This window comes from Macaca thibetana, chromosome 7 (assembly GCF_024542745.1).
Source record: "Macaca thibetana thibetana isolate TM-01 chromosome 7, ASM2454274v1, whole genome shotgun sequence".
In the NCBI taxonomy this organism is placed as follows: Eukaryota; Metazoa; Chordata; class Mammalia; order Primates; family Cercopithecidae; genus Macaca; species Macaca thibetana.
In genome coordinates, this window is record NC_065584.1 from 145060900 (window position 1) to 145084742 (window position 23843).

The following is a 23843-nucleotide window of genomic DNA, read 5'->3' on the forward strand; positions in this document are numbered from 1 at the left end:
ATTATTTACTATCATCTAAAGAACCAATCAATATTCAAATTTCATCAATCATCTAAAGTTTTTTTTTCTTTCAGTTTTTGACTTGAATCAGGGTCTAAACAAGCTAAGAGGTGAAACTGATCTCACCCAATTTACAATCCTTTGTCTTTTACATATTTAGTTTAGATGCTAACATGACTTAGACACAACGTATCTGAAACACAGATAATATGAACGTCAGCTTCATCACAACGTTATTTGAAATGTCTTATTCTATGAATCAGATATAAATGTAGTTAAAGGCTCAGAACTGGAAGAATCTCAAGTAATTCTCACAGTTTTCCCAAATGCATAAATGATTTAGGCAACCTTAATGGAATGCTTTAAAGATATTTTGCTAAATCTTACACCATTCCTAGGAAGAATACCTCTGACAGACTCTAGCAGCTTTTATTTTGCCCATATAAAAAAGCTGGATTTCTTAGACCATGGAGCAGCCTAATAGCATAGGTAGCATTTTCAATTGTAGCTTCACCGGCACCTTAAGAAGAAATCTACCTGGACATGGCGGCAACGAGGCCATCTTTGAAAACAGCTGAGAGCCTCAAACTGTCAACTCTGACTTTTGGGAAGAAGGGAGGTGAACAGTTTCTCCATTCAGCCTCCCTGAGGCCTCTCTGGTAACACACAGGCACTGCCGTGACTCATAACCAGAAATACTGTTTTATAACACCAGTCTGTGTTTTGTAACACGCACTGAAAGAAAAAAAAAAAACAACTGTTTAGAAACCAAAACCAAGCCCTGCATCTGGGCATTGGTATGAAGATCTCAAGAGGTCAGAGTGGCTATTTAATCCAGATAAAGTAGGCAAGGCCTTATCCCTTTCCTTGGCAAGAAAGTGGAGGCTTCCTGCCTGCTGCACATGCCCACAGGAGGAGCAACCATGAATTTAATTTTCTTAAAACAGAAGCATTTTCAGACTTGTGTTTTCCTGGACAGCTGCCTAGTGGCTGTAAACCATAATAAGGGCGTGTAATTGACAGTAATGTGAATCACTCACTGAAATTCTGGCAAAAAAAAAAAAAAAAAAAAAAAAATAGAGGTTTTTTTTTTTTTCAGGAAAAAATTAAAGAGCAGATTCATCCTGTCCATTGAAAATAGCAATTACTTTACATTTCAGCTCATTAGCTACCTTTATATAAAAAAATCACTGTAATTTGTACTAACTATCAGCAAGTGTTGTAAAGAAGTGGTACAGTTGCACAAGGCATGCAATCGGATGGGTTGGGCCAGGCACAATCTGTAAAATGGCAAATTTAGATGAGTTACTTGATAGAGCATACATGGGAGTCCTGGCCCAAGAATGAGTTAGAGGACACTGTCCTACCAGTGATTTTGCCACTTGAAAAGCTGCTATCTGCTTGGGACCTTGTAATTATTATGGTAATACCCAGGGCAGACTGATCAAGCTGCCATTGATGTCTATGGGCAGTTTCAGAATTCCTTTCACTCAGACACAGGGATCTCCAAAAGAATAGTTGGGGATTTTCCCAGGTAGAAGCTGTTGGAACCATGGAAACTTTGAGACCAGGTGGAGGGTTTCTCCCATCTATTAATTCTCTTTGAATAAGGGAAAGAACAATCGGAATTAACTTCACTATCAACCTGAAAGGGCCCCCTCTTTTCCAAGGCAGAGGCACGGGAACGAAACACTGGAAAGCTATGGATGATTTAATTCCATTTAGATAAACCCTGACTCCATCTGAACCCAAGAGGTTCAGATATTTGTCTGAAACTTCAGCACCTGTGAAACTAGAAGCCCTTGTCCAGAACTACCTGGTATCTCAAGCTTCTGGTCCCAGAGGGAACAGGGGTATTTTGAACTGTGAAAATCCCATGAATGCATGAAAAAAACCTTGGGACTTTAGAATGCTGAGGTCTGTGTTGGGGAGATGTATACTGGACCAAACAGTGGAAACACTTAACCTCTTTCCCTCAGTCGACCACACTTTATGAAGATGGTTTGGATTTATTTTCTCCTATTGGGATCTCCCATTCTTAGAAGTAAAATGGAAGTCAAATTTCACTAAATCAGAGGTCATGTTGGGATTTCGACGAATGAAACTAAAATTCATTTTGTGCTTTATCATTAATTATCTCTGAGAAGCTTTTTCTCATATGGCAACAGTTGGGGGATGGTATTATTAGCTTAAGATGGTTCCCATCTTTGACAGCCACCACTAATCTCCTACTTAATTCTGTCTTAATTTGCAAGTAGTTGCTAACAGGCAAAATGAAGGTGGAGTCTCATAAACCACTAAAAAGAGAGGCTTGCTATGCATAGAAATAGGCCCTGCAAAAATATTTCAGATACTGTATCTCAATTATTAGACAGTAGCAAACTGTCAAAATCTGAAAAGTAACATGGAATATGTATAACTAGTTCTTTGCAGGCATTCTTTTTGTTCCTATGTGAATACATTTTATGTGAGCCCAAACGGTTGGAAATGTGTTATTCATTTTTATAATTGAGAAAAATGTGTTAACGCTCTGGAATGTCCATGTGTGGAAAAATGAAACATTATATGGAATTGCACACACATATGATTTATAATGCATGCTCCCAGGACCAGAAATCCTAACGAAGAACCTTATTCAACAGAAAAAAAAAATTTTTTTTTCTTCAGTATTTGCAATTCTGGTATACTGTAATGCTGAGGCCAAGCATATATTTTATTAGTTTAAATCCTAGCTAAGCAATAAAATATGTGTCATTTTAAATAAAAGAAAACATGTTTTTCACAAAAGCTAAATTTCTTGTCCATTTTTGTCCCCTTGTAGTGGATGCTGCGGTATGTTGCACAGGTCCCTCCCTTTAGGATGGAGGCCCTCATTCTCCCTGAGGCCCCAAGTGTTGACTGCCAGTGACTCATAGCTGAATTTCTTCCTGAGATTTGTCCTTAGGTAAAGTGGAGCTGCCTTGCCCAATGTTATGCCCTGTCTTAGGTGCAGCTGGCACCCAATGGCTGCTTGATGCAGATTAAAAGATGCAGCCCCCTTGCTTCAATTGGGTACATCACCGAAGGGCCACCCCCACTCTGATCTCCCTGTGGCATCTGCTGAAGCCTATACTGCAACTGCATGGCAGCTCAAGTTTTCCTTCTGCCCAGTCCAGCTTCCCTCACTCCCTATAGGCATTGTCCCTATAAGCCCAGCCCCATAAGCTTTCTGCATGCCAATTTCAGAATCTCAGCATCTATTCTCTGGGGAATTCAATCTAAGATACCTTCATTTATTTAAGGATACTTTAGTGGAGTGATTAGCTGGGCATGAAGAATTTTAGATCAGAATATGGTAGAATTTCACTTTCTTCAATGTGAGGTAGACCCAACTTAGCCTTTATGCCAAGAGGGTTGGTTCCAAAAGTTTTTAAAAAACTCTTAGCATTGCAAGGTGAGCTCAACTAATGGCAATGGAACAATATGAGAATTTTTTTTTTTGTTTTGATATGGAGTTTCACTCTTGTTGCCCAGGCTGGAGTGCAATGACGTGATCTTGGCTCACTGCAACCTCCGCCTCCCAGGTTTGAGTGATTCTCTTGTCTCAGCCTCCCAAGTAGCTGGGATCACAGGCATACACCACCACAGCTGGCTAATTTTGTGTTTTTAGTTAAGATGCGGTTTCACCACGTTGGCCAGGCTGATCTTGACCTCCTGACCTCAGGTGATCCACCCAGTTCAGCCTCCCAAAGTGCTGGGATTACAGACATGAGCCACCGCACCTGGCCACAATATGAGAAATTATATGATGAGGATTTGCTATTGAAAATAATAGAAGAATCGTGTACAGTATGAAGATGATTGGTCATACACAGAATGTGAGAAGTTGGCTCTTCTACGTTTCAGGGGCATAATTAACCCAACTCTCCAGAATTCTTGTAAGTAAGACTCTGGGATAGCACGAGGAAGAACACACTGACCACTAAAGAGTAGGTAAAGCATTAGGAAAATCTGTGAGAATGAGACCCATATTGGTCATTTTGTTCATTAGAAATCTAACCTAAGAGAAACGCACCAACAGAATCTCAGGTGAAGCAATTTAGGGCAATAAAAACATATTCTCCTAAATGATACTGTCCCTGAGTGGCTCAACTAGTGAAAATGAGAACATCTTCCTGTCTCTCAAATCACCCCAATTATACACAGGATTAGGTAACTTCCACAAATCAGGCCATGGAAAGTTCTTTGATTTAGAGATATCAGGCAGGACTCTTTTTTGAGGGGTGTGGGAGCAGGAGGAGACGAGGATGGTGGTGAGGATGTGTGCGTGATAGTAACAGTTTTTCCTTTTCCAACATCAAAAACCATAGGCCTTCTAGGACAGCTTCTACTTTGATTGCACTTGGCTGTGTGAAAGAGCAGCACAAAATGAAGATAGCTCCTCTCACTGTGCTATTAAAGACTCCCATCTGAGAAAGAAAATGGGTGAAGGAGGCTATAAGAGATGGCCTATCAAAAAATCAACTTCAGAAGCCTAAAAGATCTTCTTCCTTCATCCTGTTCTCATTTAGCTTGCTAATAGATGCCTCATGAGAAAAGAATTATTGTGAAGCTGAGAAAGCAGGATTTAAATTTCCTAAGAAGAGATGGACTTTACGTTACAGGCAAGGGACATTTTTTTCTCTTCTTACAATAATTCCAAAGTGCTTTTTGACCTTGGAAGAAGAAAATCAGTGTTAAGATGGAATTGGTTAGGTCATCGCCTAAGGAGGCATAAAAGGCCACCAGGAAATAAATTAAAATTAAAATAGATTCTTTTATTGGGTCACATCTCATCCTCTCATTTATGAGCAAGGCTTCCACTCAAGCAATTGATACTGCAGGGGATAATTTTGCTCCTCTTGTTTAGACTCAAGAAAAAGTTACAAACAAAAGTAGGGGGGAAGCTGCATAGGAAGCTTAAAGGACATTTTTAACAGAATTCCAAGGAGAAGAGCACGGAAACCGTGGTTGTGTGCAACCACTCATGAGGTGGACAGTAGTTTTGAAATTGTTGGTTTCTGCTCAATTAAGGAAACGTACTTACATTCTAGACCAGACAAACATAGCAAGTCACATGTTCTGACCTTGAACAAATAAATGTCATTTCTTTCCAGAATTTACCTTAAAATTCAATAAGTAATCTGGGATTATCAGAACATCTACTTTAGAAACTGTTAAACATTTTAGGATTACTTTTTCTTCTCTAGACTGGACAAATACAGGATATTTCCCTTGACAGGATATACCCTTCATTCTTGGAAAGGTCAGCCAATTCTCTTTTCTAGTAGGTAGTTTCCTATTTTGCATAAATGTACATGCCAGTGGTAACTGAAAATGTCCCTTTACCTTTTACTCTATACATCTGATCATCTGACTTACATGGATAATGCAAACAAATGGTGTGCAAGAGGTCACTCAGAAAATTAATACATTCTTCATATTTAGAGAGAGAGGCAAATATTTTTAAACCTCTGGATAAGATTCTGACTTAAACTTTACAAACTGAAGAAAGAAACTTTAAAAGTATCAGCCCTAAAATTCAGCCCTAAAACTGAGACTCAAAATGCATATAGTAAATTGTCAGATGTCAAGAAGCCCTTTGAATTATAGTATCAGTTTCCAAACTATTATAACACAAATCTCACAATATAATTTCAAGTAATAAATACCTCTTCTTTCTTTCTTTTTTTTGAAACTGAGTCTCGCTGTGCAGTGGTGTGATCTCAGTTCACTGCAACCTCCACCTCCTGGGTTCAAGCAATTCTCATGCCTCAGCCTCCCTAGTAGCTGAGATTACAGGCGCCTGCCACCATGCCCGGCTAATTTTTGTATTTTTAGTAAAGACGGGGTTTCGCCAGGTTGGCCAGGCTGGTCTCGAACTCCTGACCTCTGGTGATCTGTCTGCCTTGGCCTCCTCAAGTGCTAGGATTACAGGCATGAGCCACTACACCCAGCCTATTCTTTCTTATAGCTGTTAACAATGAAAAGATCATTATTTTTGGCCAAACTAAAATGAGCAACAGGAGAGTCTGGTCATAAAATTGTATATGTATACACACACATACAGACACACTTATTTAAAATCTACAGATATTAATTGAACACATAGTAGATACTGATCATTCTGTTAAGCCCAAGGGATATAATTTTTTTTTTTAAACAGTGTCTTGCTCTGTAGTCTAGTCTAGAGTACAGTGGTACACTCTGTGCTAACTGTAACCTTGACTTCCTTGGCTTAAACAATCCTCCCACCTCAGTCTCTCAAGTAGGTGGAACTACAGATGTGTGCCAGCATGCATGGCTACTTAATTTTTTTTTTTTTTTTGTAGATACCTGGTCTCCCTATGTTTTCCAGGCTGTTCTTGAACTCCTGGGCTCAGCAATCCTCCCTCCTCAGCCTCCCAAAGTGCTGGGACTACAGGCATGAGCCACCACACTCGGCCAAAAAAATTAAAGAATATCTAGTAGGAAAAAGCTACATAAACAGCAACTCTTCTACAATACATTTTTATACTGTCGCCTTAATAATGTACGTGGGGGCAGAGGAGCTGCAGCAATTAACAAGGTGGAATTGGAGAAGGCTTTGCATGGCAGATACTGCTTGTGTTGGCCTTTGATGGAACAGGAAGACTTTCTAGGTGCAGAAGATGATGAAGGACATTCCAGGACAAACAAGATACTACAGACACAAAGGCCCCGAGGTATACGCTCATGCATGGAGCCTCCTGGGAACAGATCATCAAGGATGGCAAACACTGCCTGCATGGGAGAAGTCATGAAAAGAGCAGTGGAAAGGTTAAGACCAGATTGTAAAAGGCCTTAAATGCCATACTTAGAATTCAGACTCCTCAGGTGACAGAGGAGGTTGAATGAGAAGATTCCACCTTGTTCCTAAGGAGGGAGAATCAGAAGATTCTAGAGAAGTCCACAGTGGAATTCTAGAGAAGGCCACAGTTTTTCTTTTTCCTTACTTCTCTTTTTTATTGTGCAGGAATTACTGAATGTAAGGCTGGTGTTTTCTAATATACCTCATCTCAGAGATTAGAATTTAGCCAAGACAGTTTCTTTTTATCACAATCTTAGCACACAATGAGTCTTGGTACCACTAGACAAGACTGGGCTCTCTTCCCTAAAAGATTCACAATGGTCCCTCTTACTGTTGGTGTTCTGTTGTATTCACACTGCAAAGCAAAAGGAGTGCCAAATCACACCTTGAGTCCTCTGCTTTGCAGATTTACTGCCTGACAAGCCTTAAAGTTAGAAAAGTATTTCAAGCCGAATCTTTCACTAACAACTTCATATGGTTTGTTGTTTCCTGTGTTGCTTGTTGAGAATGTCTGGCCACTGAGAAATGAAATCGGAGGCGGATATTTCTGACAGCGAGCCTCCCTGCCACGTGCTTTGTCATTCTTTATGTTAAATACATCACCACACCTAAGCCCTTGCAAGCCAAGAGGTTAAGGTTATGGTGTGGACAACAAAAAGCTGATTTTTCTCCTAACTGCCTACATTTATTAGAAGTTTTTGAATTTATACAGGCATGGGTAGCAGAGAGTATAGTTCTTTTTTTGTTTCTTTTTGTTTTTGAGACAGGGTCTCACTCTGTCACCCAGGCTGGAGTGCAGTAGTGTGACCACAGCTCGCAGCAGCTTTAAACTCCTGGGCTCAAGCAATCTTTCCACCTCAGCCTCCTGAGTAGCTGGGACTATAGGCATGCACCCCCACACCCAGGTAATTTTCTTTTTCTTCTTTGGCACAGATGGGGTTTTGCCATGTGCCCAGGCTGGTTTTAAACTCTGTGGCTCAAGTACGCTACCTGCCTCAGCCTCCCAAAGTGCTGGGTTTACAGGTGTGAGCCACTGCACCCAGTCCAAAGAGTATGATTCTATTTTTTTTTTTTAAATTTAATTCCTCTTCATGACAGTCTCTTGTGGCAGGAAAGTGGTTAGTTTACAGATAGAAGAAATCTAGGACCAAAGAGATAAAATAATTGGAAATCATTGTTTTGATAGAGTCAGGGGCAGAGTTCGCGACGGCATTCCTTGGCTGTTGTTCTCAGGGGGAAGCCCGACAGCCTCGTTCTGCTGCAGACTTAACTCCTCACTCCACGTAGATCAGTTCGATTCCTGAGCCAGAATGACAAGCTGAACTACCAATAATGCCTTGCACAATGTTTCAAGCGACATAATCAGCCGGAGAGGGACTTGTGTCAGTTAGACTTTGTCTCCTTAAAAATCAAGAGCAAGAGTGGTAAGAGAGAAGTTTTTAACAAGGAGGAAAACCCTAGACAGTTGTCTCTAAGATTCTTCACCACAGCTTCAAGGACAACCAGGAAAAGAGCTGCTATTTGAGGCAACTTCATTATAAAATCATTTTTAATAAGCAATCTTAACAAAGAGAGGGAATACTCTTGTGGAGAAACCCTCCAGGGACCCAGAGGCTGCCCAGTTAAGTTATTAGGAAGTTTCACACAAGGGACCAAACAGCTATTTCATTGGCCTCGGGGGACAGAGTTTAGTTTTCACCTGTTCTCTAGAGGCACTGGTGTTATCCTGTCTACTAACAGCAGAGACTGGTAACAATCAATTATCCCGACACCCCAACTTGGTGAGGGAAAGTGAATTTTCAGTTTTGTCGACACAAAAAGACGTGGTGTAAGAGAAAGAGAGATAAATTAACTCAATATGGTTCATTATACTGGAGACTAAGAACACGCAGCCAATGAAAATGCCTCATCTGGACCTTGGTATTCTTCAAATAAAACGCCAGAAACGTATTCTAAGGAAATTAAGAGGTATCCACAATGAGAAAAGGATGCTTAGTTGTCCTCTTACCGTAATTGTCCAGCTACATGAGGGAAATAATTCTTTGTGCTGATGAAAAAGTAATAATCACTGCAGTTGACTTTGCTTACCTAAGGAGTGAGCAAGGTTTGGAATTTGGGGTTTAAATTTTTATAAAGCTATTTGTAGCTGAGTTTAAAAGGGTTGGAAAGACAGAGGCTCCCAGGGTAGCAGAGTAGCCTGCAGCCAATTAGCAGCTCCAAAGAAAGAAAGCAAGGAGAACCATTAGCCACAGAATTCAAAGCGCTTATGTATTTTTCAAGTTTCACTGCGCATTCCATGCCTCTGATTTTAATGAAATGGCAAGAACGGGTCTTACAATTAGACCTTAACACCGTGGAGTTAGAGAAAAAGTGAACATCCTTTTTCTTTAATAATCAGAAGAGCCTTCTCTTTTCCGACCAGATCTCTCCTCCTCAATAAGCAATTTTTTTTTTTTTTAATGTAGTTGGTCACAGGAGCACCCACAGAAGAAGTTCTATCTAAGGATAAAAATGTCACCTGGGTTCAGAGAAGGGACTGAAGCAGGGAACATCTGATTCATATAACCCTAACTAAATGACTATGGCAGAAAAACATTGTTTATAGGTCACTGCTTTTTTTCACACACATTCTGTGGCTCCACATTGGTTATGAGAGAAAGCCAAAACCCGTTCTCTGTTCTTAATGGTCTCCCTTTTCCTTGCTAATACTCTACTCCAGTCAGACAGATCTACACAATCATCCCTGATCACACCTAATTCTTGCTACCCTTCCAGAGCAAGCTCAGCTCACCACACATGTTCCCAACTCATACAGCATTTAAACACATATTCTATTAGGTTGATGCAAAAGTAATTGTGGTTTTTGCCATTGAAATGGCAAAATTTCATGGCCCTGCATTTTTCTGCAATTCTTTCGTTACTGAAAGTTCCTCAAATGTGTGTGTCCTTTCTCCTAGATACAGAATAAACTATTAGACAGGGAGGAATACAAGTTAGATTACCTATACTGCAATGTGCCTTACACAATGTTAGGCATAGAGCAGGGGTTAAAAAATATTAAGCTAAGAAGATCTGCCTGGCTCCCCGCCCTATCCTTCTGTAGGTATGGACTGCAGTCTGCTTTCCAGTCTCTGTTCCTCAGACCCCGATATTGCAGGTCTGCACTGCCCACCATAGAATCTCCTTCCCCTTTCCTCTAAGAAGAAAATGTTAAATAAAAGATTTATGGATTAAGGCCTTTCCACTGAATCCAAACCTTAATCTAGTATATCCTACCAATTTTATTTTATTTTATTTTTATTTTTTTTTTGCTCCTCAATATGCCTTCTTTTTTTTTTTTAATTTTTTTGAGATGGAGTCCCACTACATTGCCCAGGCTGGAGTGCAGTGGTGTGATCTCAGCTCACTGCAACTTCGGCATCCCAGGCTCAAGCGATTCTGCTGCCTCAGCCTTCCTAGTAGCTGGATTACAGGTGCACACTAACACACCCAGCTAATTTTTGTATTTTTAGTGAAAATGGGGTTTCACCATGTTGGCCAGGCTGGTCTCAAACCCTTGACCTTCAGTGATCTGCCCGTCTCAGCCTCCCAAAATGCTGGGATAACAGGCGTGAGCCACCATGCCTGGCCACTCCTCCATATGACTTCTAATCAGTATCCTTGGCTATTAACTATTTAAGACATTAGGAGTTGGAGTTGATGCCTAGGTGATATACAAAATCAAGTAGGGAAAGAGCTCTCACTCCTACATAGGAAAACATGTTTTCCCTGAAGTGGAAGTGGATTGGGTGGAGAACAATCCATTGTGAGGGATTCTGGCAGTCAAAGGAAAACATTTAATTGCATAGCTTGGAAATAAAAATCTTTGTCATTATAATGTATAGATGTGGACGTCAATTATAATCCAAAGGGCCATGTGACTACAAATACACTAACTGCCTGGCCACAGAATTGATCAAGAAATCAGTGTAAAAAATTTAGTGTAACTGATGAAAGTTAATGTAGAGTGATCACTTTCTTCTCGTCTTAAACACATTGGCATCTCTGTTTCTTCTACATTTTTATTCCTTTGCAGACAGATCGCAATAAAGAGAGAAGCTGACATAAGTGTAAATCCAGTCCTAAGTTCAGATATGCTTAAACATCCTCAAAATCTAGATGTTAATTTTCTTACATATCCCTTTGATATAGATACATATCTGTTTCCTGAACATTCTGTTAGCTTCCAGGGTTTTTTTGGCTTTGGATAGGTTTCAAAGAAACCAGTGTGTCCTGAATCATAGTACTGCTTTGTGGAAATGAAAGTTATAAATGAATTACTAAGTTGGTCTAACAAAAAAGTATAGATTTATTATAAATGTCATTAACGTCCGTTAAAAGTTTTGTTTCAGAGGAAGACGGGTTTGTGCTATAAGAAATATATATTATTACTAGTGTAGGGTACATAGCTATCCTAGAAGCAGAAGTAACCACTTTGAACAATTGTTTTATTATGGAATCAGTTGTGTTGTACGACATTAAGTAGACAGCAGTTCTTTGATGAACTAAGTTAAATTGTTAAAAAGATGAGTAATGGTCATTTAAAGTAAGAAGGTTGGCCAGGCACAGTGGATCACGCCTGTAATCCTAGCACTTCCGGAGGCTGAGGCAGGAGGATCTCTTGAGCTGAAGAGTTCAGAGACCAGCTTGGGCAACATGGCAATACTCTGTCTCTCTCTCCCTTTTTTTTTTTGACAGGCTCTCACTCCATCGCCCAGGCTGGAGTGCAGTGGCACGATCTCGGCTCACTGCAACCTCTGCCTCCCGGGTTCATGTGATTCTCATGCCTCAGCCTCCCAAGTAGCTGAGATTACAGGCGTGTGCCACCACACCTGACTAATTTATGTATTTTTAGTAGAGATGGGGTTTCACCATGTTGCCCAGGCTGGTCTCAAATTCCTGACCTCAGGTGATCTGCCTGCCTCGGCCTCCCAAAGTGCTGGGATTACAGGGGTGAGCGACCATGCCGAGCCAGCAAGACCCTGTCTCTACAAAAAACTAAAAATAAAAAACAAATTAGCTGAGCAAGGTGGTGCATGCCTGTAGTCCCAGCTACTTGGGGAGCTGAGGCAGGAGGATCTCCTGAGACCGAGAGGTTGAGGCTGCAGTGAGCCATGCGCACGCCACTACACTCCAGCTTGGGCAACAGAGCGAGTCCCTTTCTAAAAAAAAATAATAAAGTAAGGAGGCTGTATAGTTTCCAGTAGACTACTTTGTTTAAATACTTTTTTTCACATAGTGGGAATAACATTCCCCTTTCTTATAATCAGTTTGTTCTTCAAGCTTAGACGCCTACAGAGGTAGCATAGTTATAAGGTCAAAGGAAACCTGGGTCAATTGTAAGAAAGACTGTGTTTCACTTGGCTTTCTTCCTATACTTTAGAGTGGAAGAACCACTCTGAAAAATGAAGTTCTTCATTTTAAAAGCATGTAAACTGGGGATTGCCTTTACATCCTGGCTCCACCACACGCTAGCTAGTTGTAGGATCCTGGGCCTCGGTTTTCATGTGTAAAGTGCAGATAGTAGCAACACCTACCTCACAGAGTTGCAGTAAAGATAAATGAACACTTAGAAAGTGCTTAGAGAAGTGCCTAGCACTGAGTGCCCCACAAGTATTAATGTGAATACTGGAGATAACAGTGTGGCTCTTACATGTGCAGAAGGAGGCAATCTACTCTGTTTTGACTCCAGGCTCTGCCCAGCTGGGTGAGTTAACAAGGTTTTTCACTTCTCTAAGCTAAGTTACTTGTCTCTCATGTACATTTTCTTATTTAAAATGCGGGTGCAAGCAGTACAAAGCTCATGAAGCTGATGAGCAGATTAAAAGAGACAATGCACATAAAGCATTAAACACAATGCTTGGAATATTCAAATTACTTGGTAGGTGGGGTTCCTGCTATTCCTACTGCTGCTACTACAAGTAATGGTACTGCTGCTATGACTCCCGCCATTATTATTGTCAATATTAAACTAAGCATAATGTAAACTTAATGTCATAGACATCTAGCGCTTCTTTAAAGATCAATCCAATCATGTGTAACTAAGCATTTATCAAGTATGTAATAAGCCTATCAAGTCCACATCAATCCCTGGTAGGCTAGGCATTTTTGTTTTCCCCCTGGTAGTGATTATGGGTTTTAAACAGCCAATCACCATCTCAACACACCCTTTGGAACCTATGTTATGAAGTGGAACACAAATACTTTTTGACCAAATTCAGTTCACAAACCTCAAATCTACTAACTGGGCAAACTCGAATCAACTGGATGTTGGGATGGAAACGCTCAGCTAAGTATTCAGTTTTTCTATGGAGTTCACAGGTCCTCACCATGAACTGTGGGCTTTAAGACTATGCAAATCTTCTTCTTTGGAGGAACTGACTGGCAGGGCCAAGTGCAGTCCATTTATTTTTAATATGATGAGACAGAGAAATCCTGTTAAGCTTAGGAGGGCTTGGCTCTAGCTGAGCAGGCTGCCTCTAAGCAAGGCAAATGCTTCCAGACAGTACAGAGGGATTTTTACTTTCTCAGACTGACTGATCTTGAAGACACTAGATGTTATTCTGTGAGAATGGGTGGAGAGGAGCAGTGGGGATAGGTTTTAGCACCCAGGGTTCAATCTTTGCCTTTCGCTTCATTGCTATTTTATGCTGGGATCACAATATGAGAATCCTGGATGTTTTCTCTAATTGTCTTTTCCTCTCCCATACTTCCAGCTTAGTCTGTTTTCCAGGTATGAGCTGCCTTGTGGAACTGGTACACCTGGCATTTGTGTTTCCAGATTGTTTTATGTGATTAGGTTCTTCTGTCCCACCCTATCCCCCAACCTGTCTCCCTCTAGTCTCTACTTACAACTGGTCTGTAAACGCCTGGAAGGTGAAAAGCCTGTCGGCGCAGAGTAGGTCCTCAATGAATAGTTGTCCCTTAATTAGCCCTTTAAGAGGCCAGCACCTGTATTTTAGTCATGACCCACTGCCGGCAAGGCTTCTGTCTGAGATAGCTGGTAGGCTTGGTAAGCTAAGCAATGAATCTTCCAGTTACTTTGTGAGTACTACATTATCCCTTTTCCTGACTGTTTGCCAATGGGCAGACAGGATCTGGATGAAGGCCTACTAAAAGAACTTCAGCGTGGCTTCTTCTCACATCTGTCCTAATGGAACACCCTGCCAGCAATTGAAATTATAACTGCTGTGAGTCACACTGTGAGTCACATGGGTTGCCACAGAAACCTACTAACTATATCACCAAAGCACCTTCCATTAGCTTTGCCAAGAATGGTTCCTGAGTTTTCCTGGACTGTGAAAACAATGTGGGTGAGCCCCAAGTTTGGGGTTGCTAAGAGTCTACAATAAAAAAGGATGGCCTCAAGGAAAGGAAAAAAAAGGAAAAAATAAGGTTATTCTAGTTTTTGGATCTCCTGAGTGAATGGCAACCATTGTGACAACTTGTTGGGTTCATTTTGTGATATCAACAAATGCCTATGGAGAGGAGGTTGAGGCCTTAAAACTAATTTTCTCTAAGTCAAATTCAAAGCCAAGTCTCTGGGGTGAAAAGTGAATACATTAACCTATCCCATTTTAAATGATTGCAATAAACACTTTTTAAAATGGATGCAAAAGATTAGTTCTCAAAGAAGTATTTTGATTTGTGCTAAAATATTTTACTATTGAGATCTAAATCTTTTTATAAATAACACAGTGCTTTAATTTTATATTATAAGTATTAGCCTGCTGCAATCAAACATTTGAAAATGTACTAGATTACCTTTTAATGGCTATTCATGTCAAATGAAAATATTTTAGAAGGTTCAGAAGCATATCTTGTTTGGGTTTTTATTGGGGAAAATTAACAACTCAAGTTGGGAGTAAACTGATACATTTTTCCTGACTGCTTTCACTGAATAACCTGTGCTTTTCAGAAGCTTGTATCTGTCCCTCAGTGTGGGAGAAAGCAAGCAGGGCAGGCTAGGACAGGAGGTACAAGGACTGTAAACAAGGATGAGAACAGAAGGAAGTAGCAATGGTCTGATGCCGCTGGAAATGGTTCAGGGGCCTACCAGATATCTTTTGGGTCTGTGTTGTGGTGTCTGTCTGATATATGTCCTCTAAGGTTAGGACTCCACGATGCTACACTTCCCAGTAGCTGGAAAGAGCTAGGATGATTTGTCGCATCTTTTCACGTCCATATTTATCCTCTTGTAACATTGTAGTGAATGCAGAACTATCCAAGAAGAATTAGATTAAGAATTCCGGAGTGAATGACTCCTTGTCCTTGGCAAATAATAAAAACCAAGACAGCAGCTGATTCCAAGAAAATGATACTTATCTGCATGGTGGCTATTTCAGCAGGAAAGAGACCAGAACAAACTTGTGAAACACCAAAGCAAAGCAATCTTGAAGGGGTCCAACCAAATACATGTGCTATATAATCACCATGAAAATTAAATTGAAATTCCACACCACAGTGTAAAATTGATCTAATATTAAAAACTCTCTTTTATGTTCGCACACCAAAAACCAACAGCAACATTTCCTATCAACAACTGAAGAACATCACAAATATAAGAATTCCCGGAACAATCTGGCCATGAGAAGCACAAGAAGTCCCAAAGCTTTGTCTTCTTCCACTGGCCAACTAAAGAGAAAACAAACACTTAAGGTACCCTTTTCAGGAACTTAGGAGAAACTGAGTTCTCCAAAGACTATGTCCATGGACTCCTCTGAAGCTTAACAATCAAATTTCCTTTCATGGGAATTTCTGGCTCAAGTCACCCAAAACATTTTTTTTTTTTTTAAAGGAACAATACCTGTGTGTTCCAGATAACAAGGTGGACTAAAATATTATCTGGTGTCACAACTATTCAGGTTCATTTTGCAGTATGTGCACCTCTGTCCCGTGTACCTGTGAGCTGACACTCTGGTCTGATAATATATTCTGCAGCTGTACATATTAATTTGTAAGTTGAACAATCTCTCCGTGAGGGCAGTTAGGAAACCAAGATTGAAACTGATAATGTCGGGTGACTTCAGCTGTCGATGATTATGTAGTCAAGTCTTGACTAAGGTTTCCAGAACCCTGGCTAAAAATGGAAGTTTTGAGACGGTACAAAAATGAATTCATACACTTCACTGATAGTGAAACTTCTTGAAGAACAGATGTCAAGATGATTTAAGAGGAGCTGGAATTAACATCTTAAAAAAAATGTATAGGCAAGTTAGGACAGTTCAGTTTTCAAGAAAAATTCAACAAATGCTAAAGAAGAAGTCATTTGGGTGACTGTTATTAGAGAGAAAACTGATTGATTGTCTTTCTCCTCACAAGCTGTGGGCCCTGTGGAGATGCTAAGATCAGAAATATAATGGGCTATCTGCTGAGCTGGATGACAGAAACAATCTCCATGTTCAAGTGGCATGGAGGACTCCCACTAACATGTAACTTGGACAATTCAATTCCTCCTTGGCATGTGTAAAGTTTTGTGTCAACTGTGTATTCAAGTGCTATTCCTTCCAATTTGTCTTTGGGCCATTTTTATTCTGGGCCCTCTCCCCCAAATCATGAAAGTAAACATCAACCAAAACAGTATGATTTCTGATCCAAATCTTTCTGTCAATTATATAAAAGAAGCTTTAAGTCTATCTACGCTGACTTTAAGCTTAATGCGTAAGAATTTTCTTGCTGATTTTCATAGTTAGAAATGCACTCAAAGTCCACCCTCTGTGGCTATATCTTGATTTTGTATTAAAGCCAGTATAGCTGATGAAATTCTTTAAGCCTTTGTGAAAAGACCCACCTGGTTCAAGTGTCTGTTATTAGAACACCAATTTTTCCTCCCTAGCCACCACTCTCATGCTGTCACCTAAGTCCTTCCATGAATTGAAACTCAACCACAGGTTATTGTTTCTGCAATAGGCCAAGAAAATTATTCTCAGGGATGACAGTTCCTCAAATGTCTCTCTTTACATGGACTGTCTGTATACTAGGTAACATCTAGGTCTCTGTCTATGTTATCTTATTAGTTGAGATGTACTCTTTATGTCCAGTGGAGCTGAAGTAGTGGTTTTGTCCACTTATCTAAGAGCCAAGTCATAATGCAAATAGTCAGTAGCTTTCTGTACATTGCCAGGTGGCCAGGAGTCCATACCCCAAACCACCATAAACAGTAGGCACAATCATCAGCCCCTGTTGGGGAGAGGCCCAGGACTGAGCTAGCAGAAAGACTGAATTACTTACCACCTCTAGAGTGGGTCCCTCCGGGCCAGGGACGAGCTCATGGGCAAGGCTGTGCAAGGAAGCGCTCTGTACCATGCCTGCCCTGCGGATATACAGAGGACTTCAGTCTCCTGCACTGTCAATCTCTCAGTCATCATGAGCTCAATTATGCACCGACAACAGCAAGAACAAGAACAACAACAACGACAAAACAACCCCCAAAAAGCTAAGGGTCACAGACTACCCTGATGGAGGGACAGCCAACTGGAACTGTGCATTGAGAGATGGAGGTGCCATCCGGATCATGTGTCTAGTACGGGCCTGACCTTTTCATTATTCCTCAAGCAAACATTCCATTGAAGGCCATGAGAGAGCCACGTGGACAGACTGCAGGATAGGGCCCTCAGAGTCAGGCAACTTCTCATCCAATTTGACGTTTTTTGGTTTTTTCTTTTTTTTTTTTTTTTTCATTTTTGTTTTCTACAAATACAGATAGACAGACAGACAAACCCAAGAGCAGATTTCAAGAATCAACTGAGGCACAAGATAAACTACTTTGATGTAATACAGATGTTTTTCCCCAAATGTTTCACATGAAATAAAAAAATTTAAAGTGTAATTAGGAAAAATTGGGGGATACATCCTTGTTGTCCCTGTATTGTGCCATAAATATCTCCACTGCTTGCCTTAGAAGAATGCCCAAACATATCTCATAGGTAGCACGTATCCGTGGTCTAAAATAGTCATCAAATTCTAATGACACCATTAATTCAAGCCTAAATAATATGCTGGTCAAGTACAGTGAAAGTTGACTGCCTGCATCAATGATGTCTTGTTTCATCCTGAGGTTCAAGGCACAGTCAAACATCATTGCTCAGATTGCAAATCACAACACCTTACATTGACGTGAGTTTGTAACTTATGGTGTAGTTCAAATGAAGGCAATTGATGAAAGCAGTTGAACCTGAGAAGTGGGATGAATACAGAGCATAAATCCAGCACACGTTTCCACATCAAACTACCGATGCCATTTATCAGGCCCTCGCAGGCCATGCCCGTGGTCGAGCAACAGCGCCTCTATTCCCAGTCAGCATCTCTGCTCCACAGACATGAGTACGAAACGGCCTAATTTGTGAACTAGTGGTGAGGAAAAGCAGACCAAAGTTTAAAAGAAATCAAGGTGATGTTTCCTAGAAACATACCAGCTCTTCTAAGAAGGATCTAGAATAAGGGTGATCAGTAAGTAATTGATCCTCCTGGCTAGATTTCATGATTTTTCTAAAGCTTCATGGCTTGAAACACTGGCATTCATCAGAATATGTCTCTAGCCTCTCTCTTCAACACACACTCAGTACAAACAGGTGGAGATGTGCCACTTCCGACCACCACAGATTGAAAAAAAGTGACCTCTGTTGACCATGGATCACAGCTGAAACATTAGTTTATACTTGAAGGGTCACAGCAGCCAGACATATGTGAATTCCAACTCTTCTGAAAACTTTGGACAGAAAAAAAAATGCATTACTTACATGTATGTGTCTTCTTCGTTACTGAGATACCTGGAAGAGAAGAAACAGTAACACAGGTTACAAAGTGCCCTTGTGTGCTGCTTTGAATGTCCATCATTCCCAGAGTGCTCAGGAAGGCATTTAGTTCAGATGGTGATGTAGAGGCAAGACCAGTTTTAACATTGCATGGGAGTGTCACTACACCAATCCCAAAGCCATGCAACCACGAATGACGAGGCAGCGGCCTTCACCTCCTGGTTTAAGAGGTTCTGTGGTAAAAGTGGGGAGCATGGACAGTAACTAAACAGTGTTAAACAGGGTGTGAGGAGACTCTTATTTTTTATTTTAAGTAGGGGAGACGATCATGTTTATAGGCAGAGTGGGAAAGATTTAAGGCACAAGAGAACAATGTCAGCCTGCTCAGACGAGGGGAAGATGAGCAACAGAGCAATTAATTTGCTATGGCCATTGGTTCTGTGTTTACTCTTTAATGAAAATGACCCTTCCTGCTCCCACGGAGCACAACTTTTAATGGTGAGGGGGAAATACATCCACCAAATGTACCTATGTGTCTGTACTCATTAAGGTCAGAAAGGGAATCACTGCTACTTCTCTATAAATGGCTCCCAAATGTTTCATACAGTTGAAACACAACTGAATGAAATGTATGAACACAAACTACGAAACCACGAGCGATTCATGAGTCAGCACCCTTGATATTTCAGGATGATTTATAGGTAGCAGGTGACAAATAGAACTAAGCAACATTTGGCACAGAAGTCCCGATAAAGATAGCATGAATGTATGCTTTGATGCAAACAACACTATCTCCATTTCAGAATTACTACATTTTGAATCCTTTATGCTGCATTCTTCTTGGGAGACGTTCTTGAGACTAAGTAGGCTCAAAGTCATAAAACTGTTGACATTCAGCCTGTGACTAAGAGTCGTGGTAAACCTTGAAATTTTTTTTTCTTTCAAGTTATTAAGGGAACTATTTAACCCTCCTTTGGAAAGTAAAGATTGTCGAAAAATTTGGCAGCCACATCAGACCTATTACTTAGCTAGGGAACATGTCGTACGGGGAAGAAATCTGTTATGAAAATCCACGGCAGACATTTTTTAAAAAGTTGGTTCCAAAGTTGTGAGCCAAGACCAAAATCACACACTTGCTCCCCTCAACACTTTCCAAAGGACTTATTTAGGGAAGCTGAAATTACACAGCCCGACTCAGATTCTTCTCCCCAACCCCGCAACTTTTATTGAGGAAAACTATTGTTTTGTTTGTTTGTTTTTGTTTTTGTTTTTTTTAAATCATGTTTGAGTTGGCTTCATGAAGTGAAGTTAGAACTTTCTAAAGAAATCCTTGAAGACTGTCTCACATGAAAACTACAAAAGCGTTCTAGAAGTTTTTGAAATAACCTTTATCGTGGGATGGGAACTTCCCCCAGCAGCAGCAGGGAGTAAAGTTTAAAATCTGAATACAATTTGCAACTCCAGCTCATGACACCAGCACCAATAAACTGATACATTAGTGCACTTTCAGCATTATGAGAGCTATATGTGTATTTTCCTTAGGAAATAGTGCTTTCTGTAAAATCACTTTGAAGAGAAAGTGCTTAGGCTGTCTCTCCTGATTATTCAAAACCTCCACACAATTGGATTTAACACAGCCCAAAACAGACCTATCTATATTCGCTGAGTGTGGAACTATTTTCTCTTTACATCCAAAGGCCTGATGAAAATACCACTGCTTTGACTTTTCTACTTAAATTTAGTATACAGCGTGATGCAGTGTTCTCATCAAATATTTTCATGACGATTACATTGATAATAGATTTTGAAAATCTTCCCGAGAAAGCTGCTTGATCTCGGAGGTCGCAGCAGCTGGCATGGAGCTAAAACTTTTCATTATCTGTCTCCAGGAGGAAGCATGACTCTGGCAACAACACAATCTCTCAGTCCCTCAGTTTTGTTTAACTGTCAATTAATAATCAATATAAATAATTGGGAGCTACACTTATATTGGAGCTGCTGCCAGATTTAGTAGATAAAATACAGGCTACCCAGTATAATTCGAATTCTGATGCTAATTTGTTGTTTATCTTACATTCAAATTTAACTGTGCATTCTGTATTTTATCTGGCAGCCTTAACCTACACAAGAAGAATGTAAATTATATTTATTATAGCCAATGAAGATATACCAATCAATTAATAAACACATTTTTTATGGAGAAAAGCTTAGAAGACACACTCCTGACACAAGAGCAATATTTTTAAAAATTGCATTACAACTCCTTAATTATGGAGATATGACTGTGCATGATATTTAATTTTTTTTAACTTAGGCATTCTGAAGACAGAAGTCTATTTCCCTAGAGAAAGTGAACAAACAAAAACAATACAAACACACAAAAGGCAAATTTAATGAAAAAAATCAGAAAATGTATTGGAATTCTCTTTGTTCCTCTGAAACCTAACTTCTTCATGGAAGCTCTAGTACTTCATAGTAAATGATTCCATAGAAGTACCAAAAAAAGCAGAAGACATCCTTTTCATTTCACAGTTGGGGAAACTGAGGCTCAGGAAAGTTTAATTGGCATAATAAAACATTTCTCTGTGGAAACTTATATTAAACTGGAAGTACACTCATGGCAAATCTCTACAATCTGTAGATGTATCCTCAAAAGAGTAAATACTCAAATTTTACTCCTTGGAACATACCACTCAGCAGTCAGCTCTGTAAATAATTTAAACCCATGGGAGTGCCCTCAGCCGTATTTAAACCAGGAAGACTCATCCTGAGTTTGGGTGAAAGATGTACTGAGATGCTGATGCAAACACATAGAAACCACAGTCTCTACTACTAGAAGAGCATACTGAAGTGAATCTAGAATGTTCTGGAATATTCTAGAACATAATATTCTGCCAGGAATCCAGCTGTCTGAATTACCCACACTTGCCTGCCTTAGGCCTTCATTCGCAGCAGGTGTGTATGCCTGGGTTTGCTACCAGCAGCCATTTTCTCACCCTTAAATAGGGATGGGTCTCCCCTTTTCTTTTTCTCATTTTCCTAGAGGTTACAAGATTCCTGTTTTTCTCACCAGGAAGAGTTCATCCTCAGTGAGCTCACAGCAGTCATACATTGCCAATGTTTGTCCTCAAGTGGAAGGAGAAAGGCCTTCAGAAAAAAAATCGTATGCAAACCTAATGCTACCACTAGCAGTAGCTCTGAATCAAGATTTTTGGGAGAATTAGGCTTACTACAGATAAACTACAATAAGTCTCAAGGAGGCAAATAATTCTAATTCTACTGAGGAATCAAAGAATAAAGGCAGCTCTTAAGGTAACTAGATGTGGAGTCAAACTGACCTGAGCTTGCATTTATAGCCCACTTTCCTGCTTCTAGGCTGATAGAACTTGAGCAAGTTACTTAACTTTACTAGTCCTGAACTTCTTGGTTTTTAAAATTGTATATAATCATGATGACCCTTAAAAGACTGCTGTGAAAATTAAAGGAAATAAGGATGTATGAAGAGCTTTACAAACTGGGCAGTGTGATACAAATGACTTTGGTAAGGGGTAGGTAACTCACATAGTATTAGTTTAACCAAACTGAATTACAGTGTGCTACTGAAAGCTATGCCGTTGCTACTCATGATGTCCCTCAGTTTCACACTGACTCATGGCCGAGCACTCTGGTTCTCAGATCAAGTATTCTGACTAGAAAATATCCTCATATTTGACGGAAGAGAGCATGAGACAGAGAACCAAGTTCCTTAAAGTAAGTGTACTCTATTCTAGATCTCAAACTCCATTCTCTTTACTCTCTAAAGTCAAGGGAAAGAGCCTGATATGGTGGTGGGTACCCGTAATCCCAGCTACTCGAGTGACTGAGGCAGGAGGATAGCCCAGGAGTTCAAGTCCAGCCTGGGAAACATAGTGACACCCCGTCTTAAATTGAAAAAAATAGACAAAAGGAAGCTACCTACTCACTAGCAAGTGGCTGCATTATCCAAATGGGCCGCTGATCAGCACAGGCAAGGACTTTGGTCCCCACTACTGAAGGGCATCGAACCAAGTCCAGCTGTTGTGCAGGTTTTGATTCACTTCCAAATGACTGGGAAGAACACCAAGATCCTTCCCCAGAGATTCACAAACAGACCACGAGCAGGGTAATGCTCTCTATGGAGATAGGGACTTGATAGAGTTGTGGTGAATGACAGGGTGCAACCAAGTTTCTAAACCTAAAATACACATACACCCTGAGCCCGAAGTGAACGCAGTGAATGACTTGGGCAAATCATTTAACTTCTTGGCTCTTAGTTTTCTTATATGCAGAATGAGGTAGTCAGTGACTTTTTTTTCCTTCAGGGCAGGTTCTCAGTGTGTTGCCTAAACTGGAGTGCAGTGGTATCATCATAGCTCACTGCAACCTTGACCTCCCAGGCTCAAGCCATCCTCTCACCTCAGCCTCCCTAGTAGCTGGAACTACAGGCATGTGGCACCATGCCCAGAGAATGTTTACTATTTTTTAGAGATGGAGGTCTTGCCATGTTGTCCAGGCTGATCTTGAACGCCTGGCCTCAAGCAATCCTCCCGCATCAGCCTCTCAAAGTGCTGGAATAAAGGCGTGAGCCACTGTGCCCAGCCAACGTGATTTCTTAATTTGCCTTCCAGTTCATCAACCAATGGCTCCTTGCCCTGCTTCTAAGCTATCAAACCAAACCACATCTTTCCAAGCAACAGGCTGTTAGATCTATTTCTCACTGTAAGAAATCCAATGTAGCTCATAATAAAAGGTAACCCCCTGAAACTTTTTTTCTTCTTGCCTTTAACAACCAAAGAAGAAAAAAGGCAGTGCCCACAAAAGGTTATATAAGTAAAAGATGCACTTTTCTTGGGTGATCTTTAAAAATTATCTGGGCTAGAGAAAAATGGCACCTTTTGATAAAGCTGTAAGACTCCTTCTATTTTACCCAGATCACACACACACACACACACACGGCAGGTGTATTTCCAGACTTGCAGGTAATGCTTGAGCACAATTTCTAACTTAACAATATGACAGAAGTTTTAAATTGCCAATTAAACTCCTAAAACTAAGAGGGCTAAAAGGCTCCATAAATATTCGGTCCAAAGCAAAGTCGGACTTCTAATATAGCAAGAATGCTTGACTCTCTTTAACTGGCCATGCTTCAAAGTAAAGCAAAGGAAATGTCATGAAAATATCACAGA

General features: G+C 40.4%; 2 protein-coding genes across 2 annotated transcripts in view; both read right to left on the minus strand.

Annotated features, from left to right (window-relative positions):
- The window catches only part of BNIP2 (BCL2 interacting protein 2), a 1133240-nt gene that overhangs the window by 1024822 nt on the left and 84575 nt on the right, over positions 1-23843 (minus strand). The gene's annotated exons all lie outside the window — the stretch shown is intronic.
- The window catches only part of RORA (RAR related orphan receptor A), a 1262381-nt gene that overhangs the window by 173737 nt on the left and 1064801 nt on the right, over positions 1-23843 (minus strand). The window contains exon 3 of the mRNA XM_050797248.1: positions 18625-18654. Within this exon, the coding sequence (XP_050653205.1) occupies positions 18625-18654 (30 nt within the window). The remainder of the gene's footprint in view (positions 1-18624; positions 18655-23843) is intronic.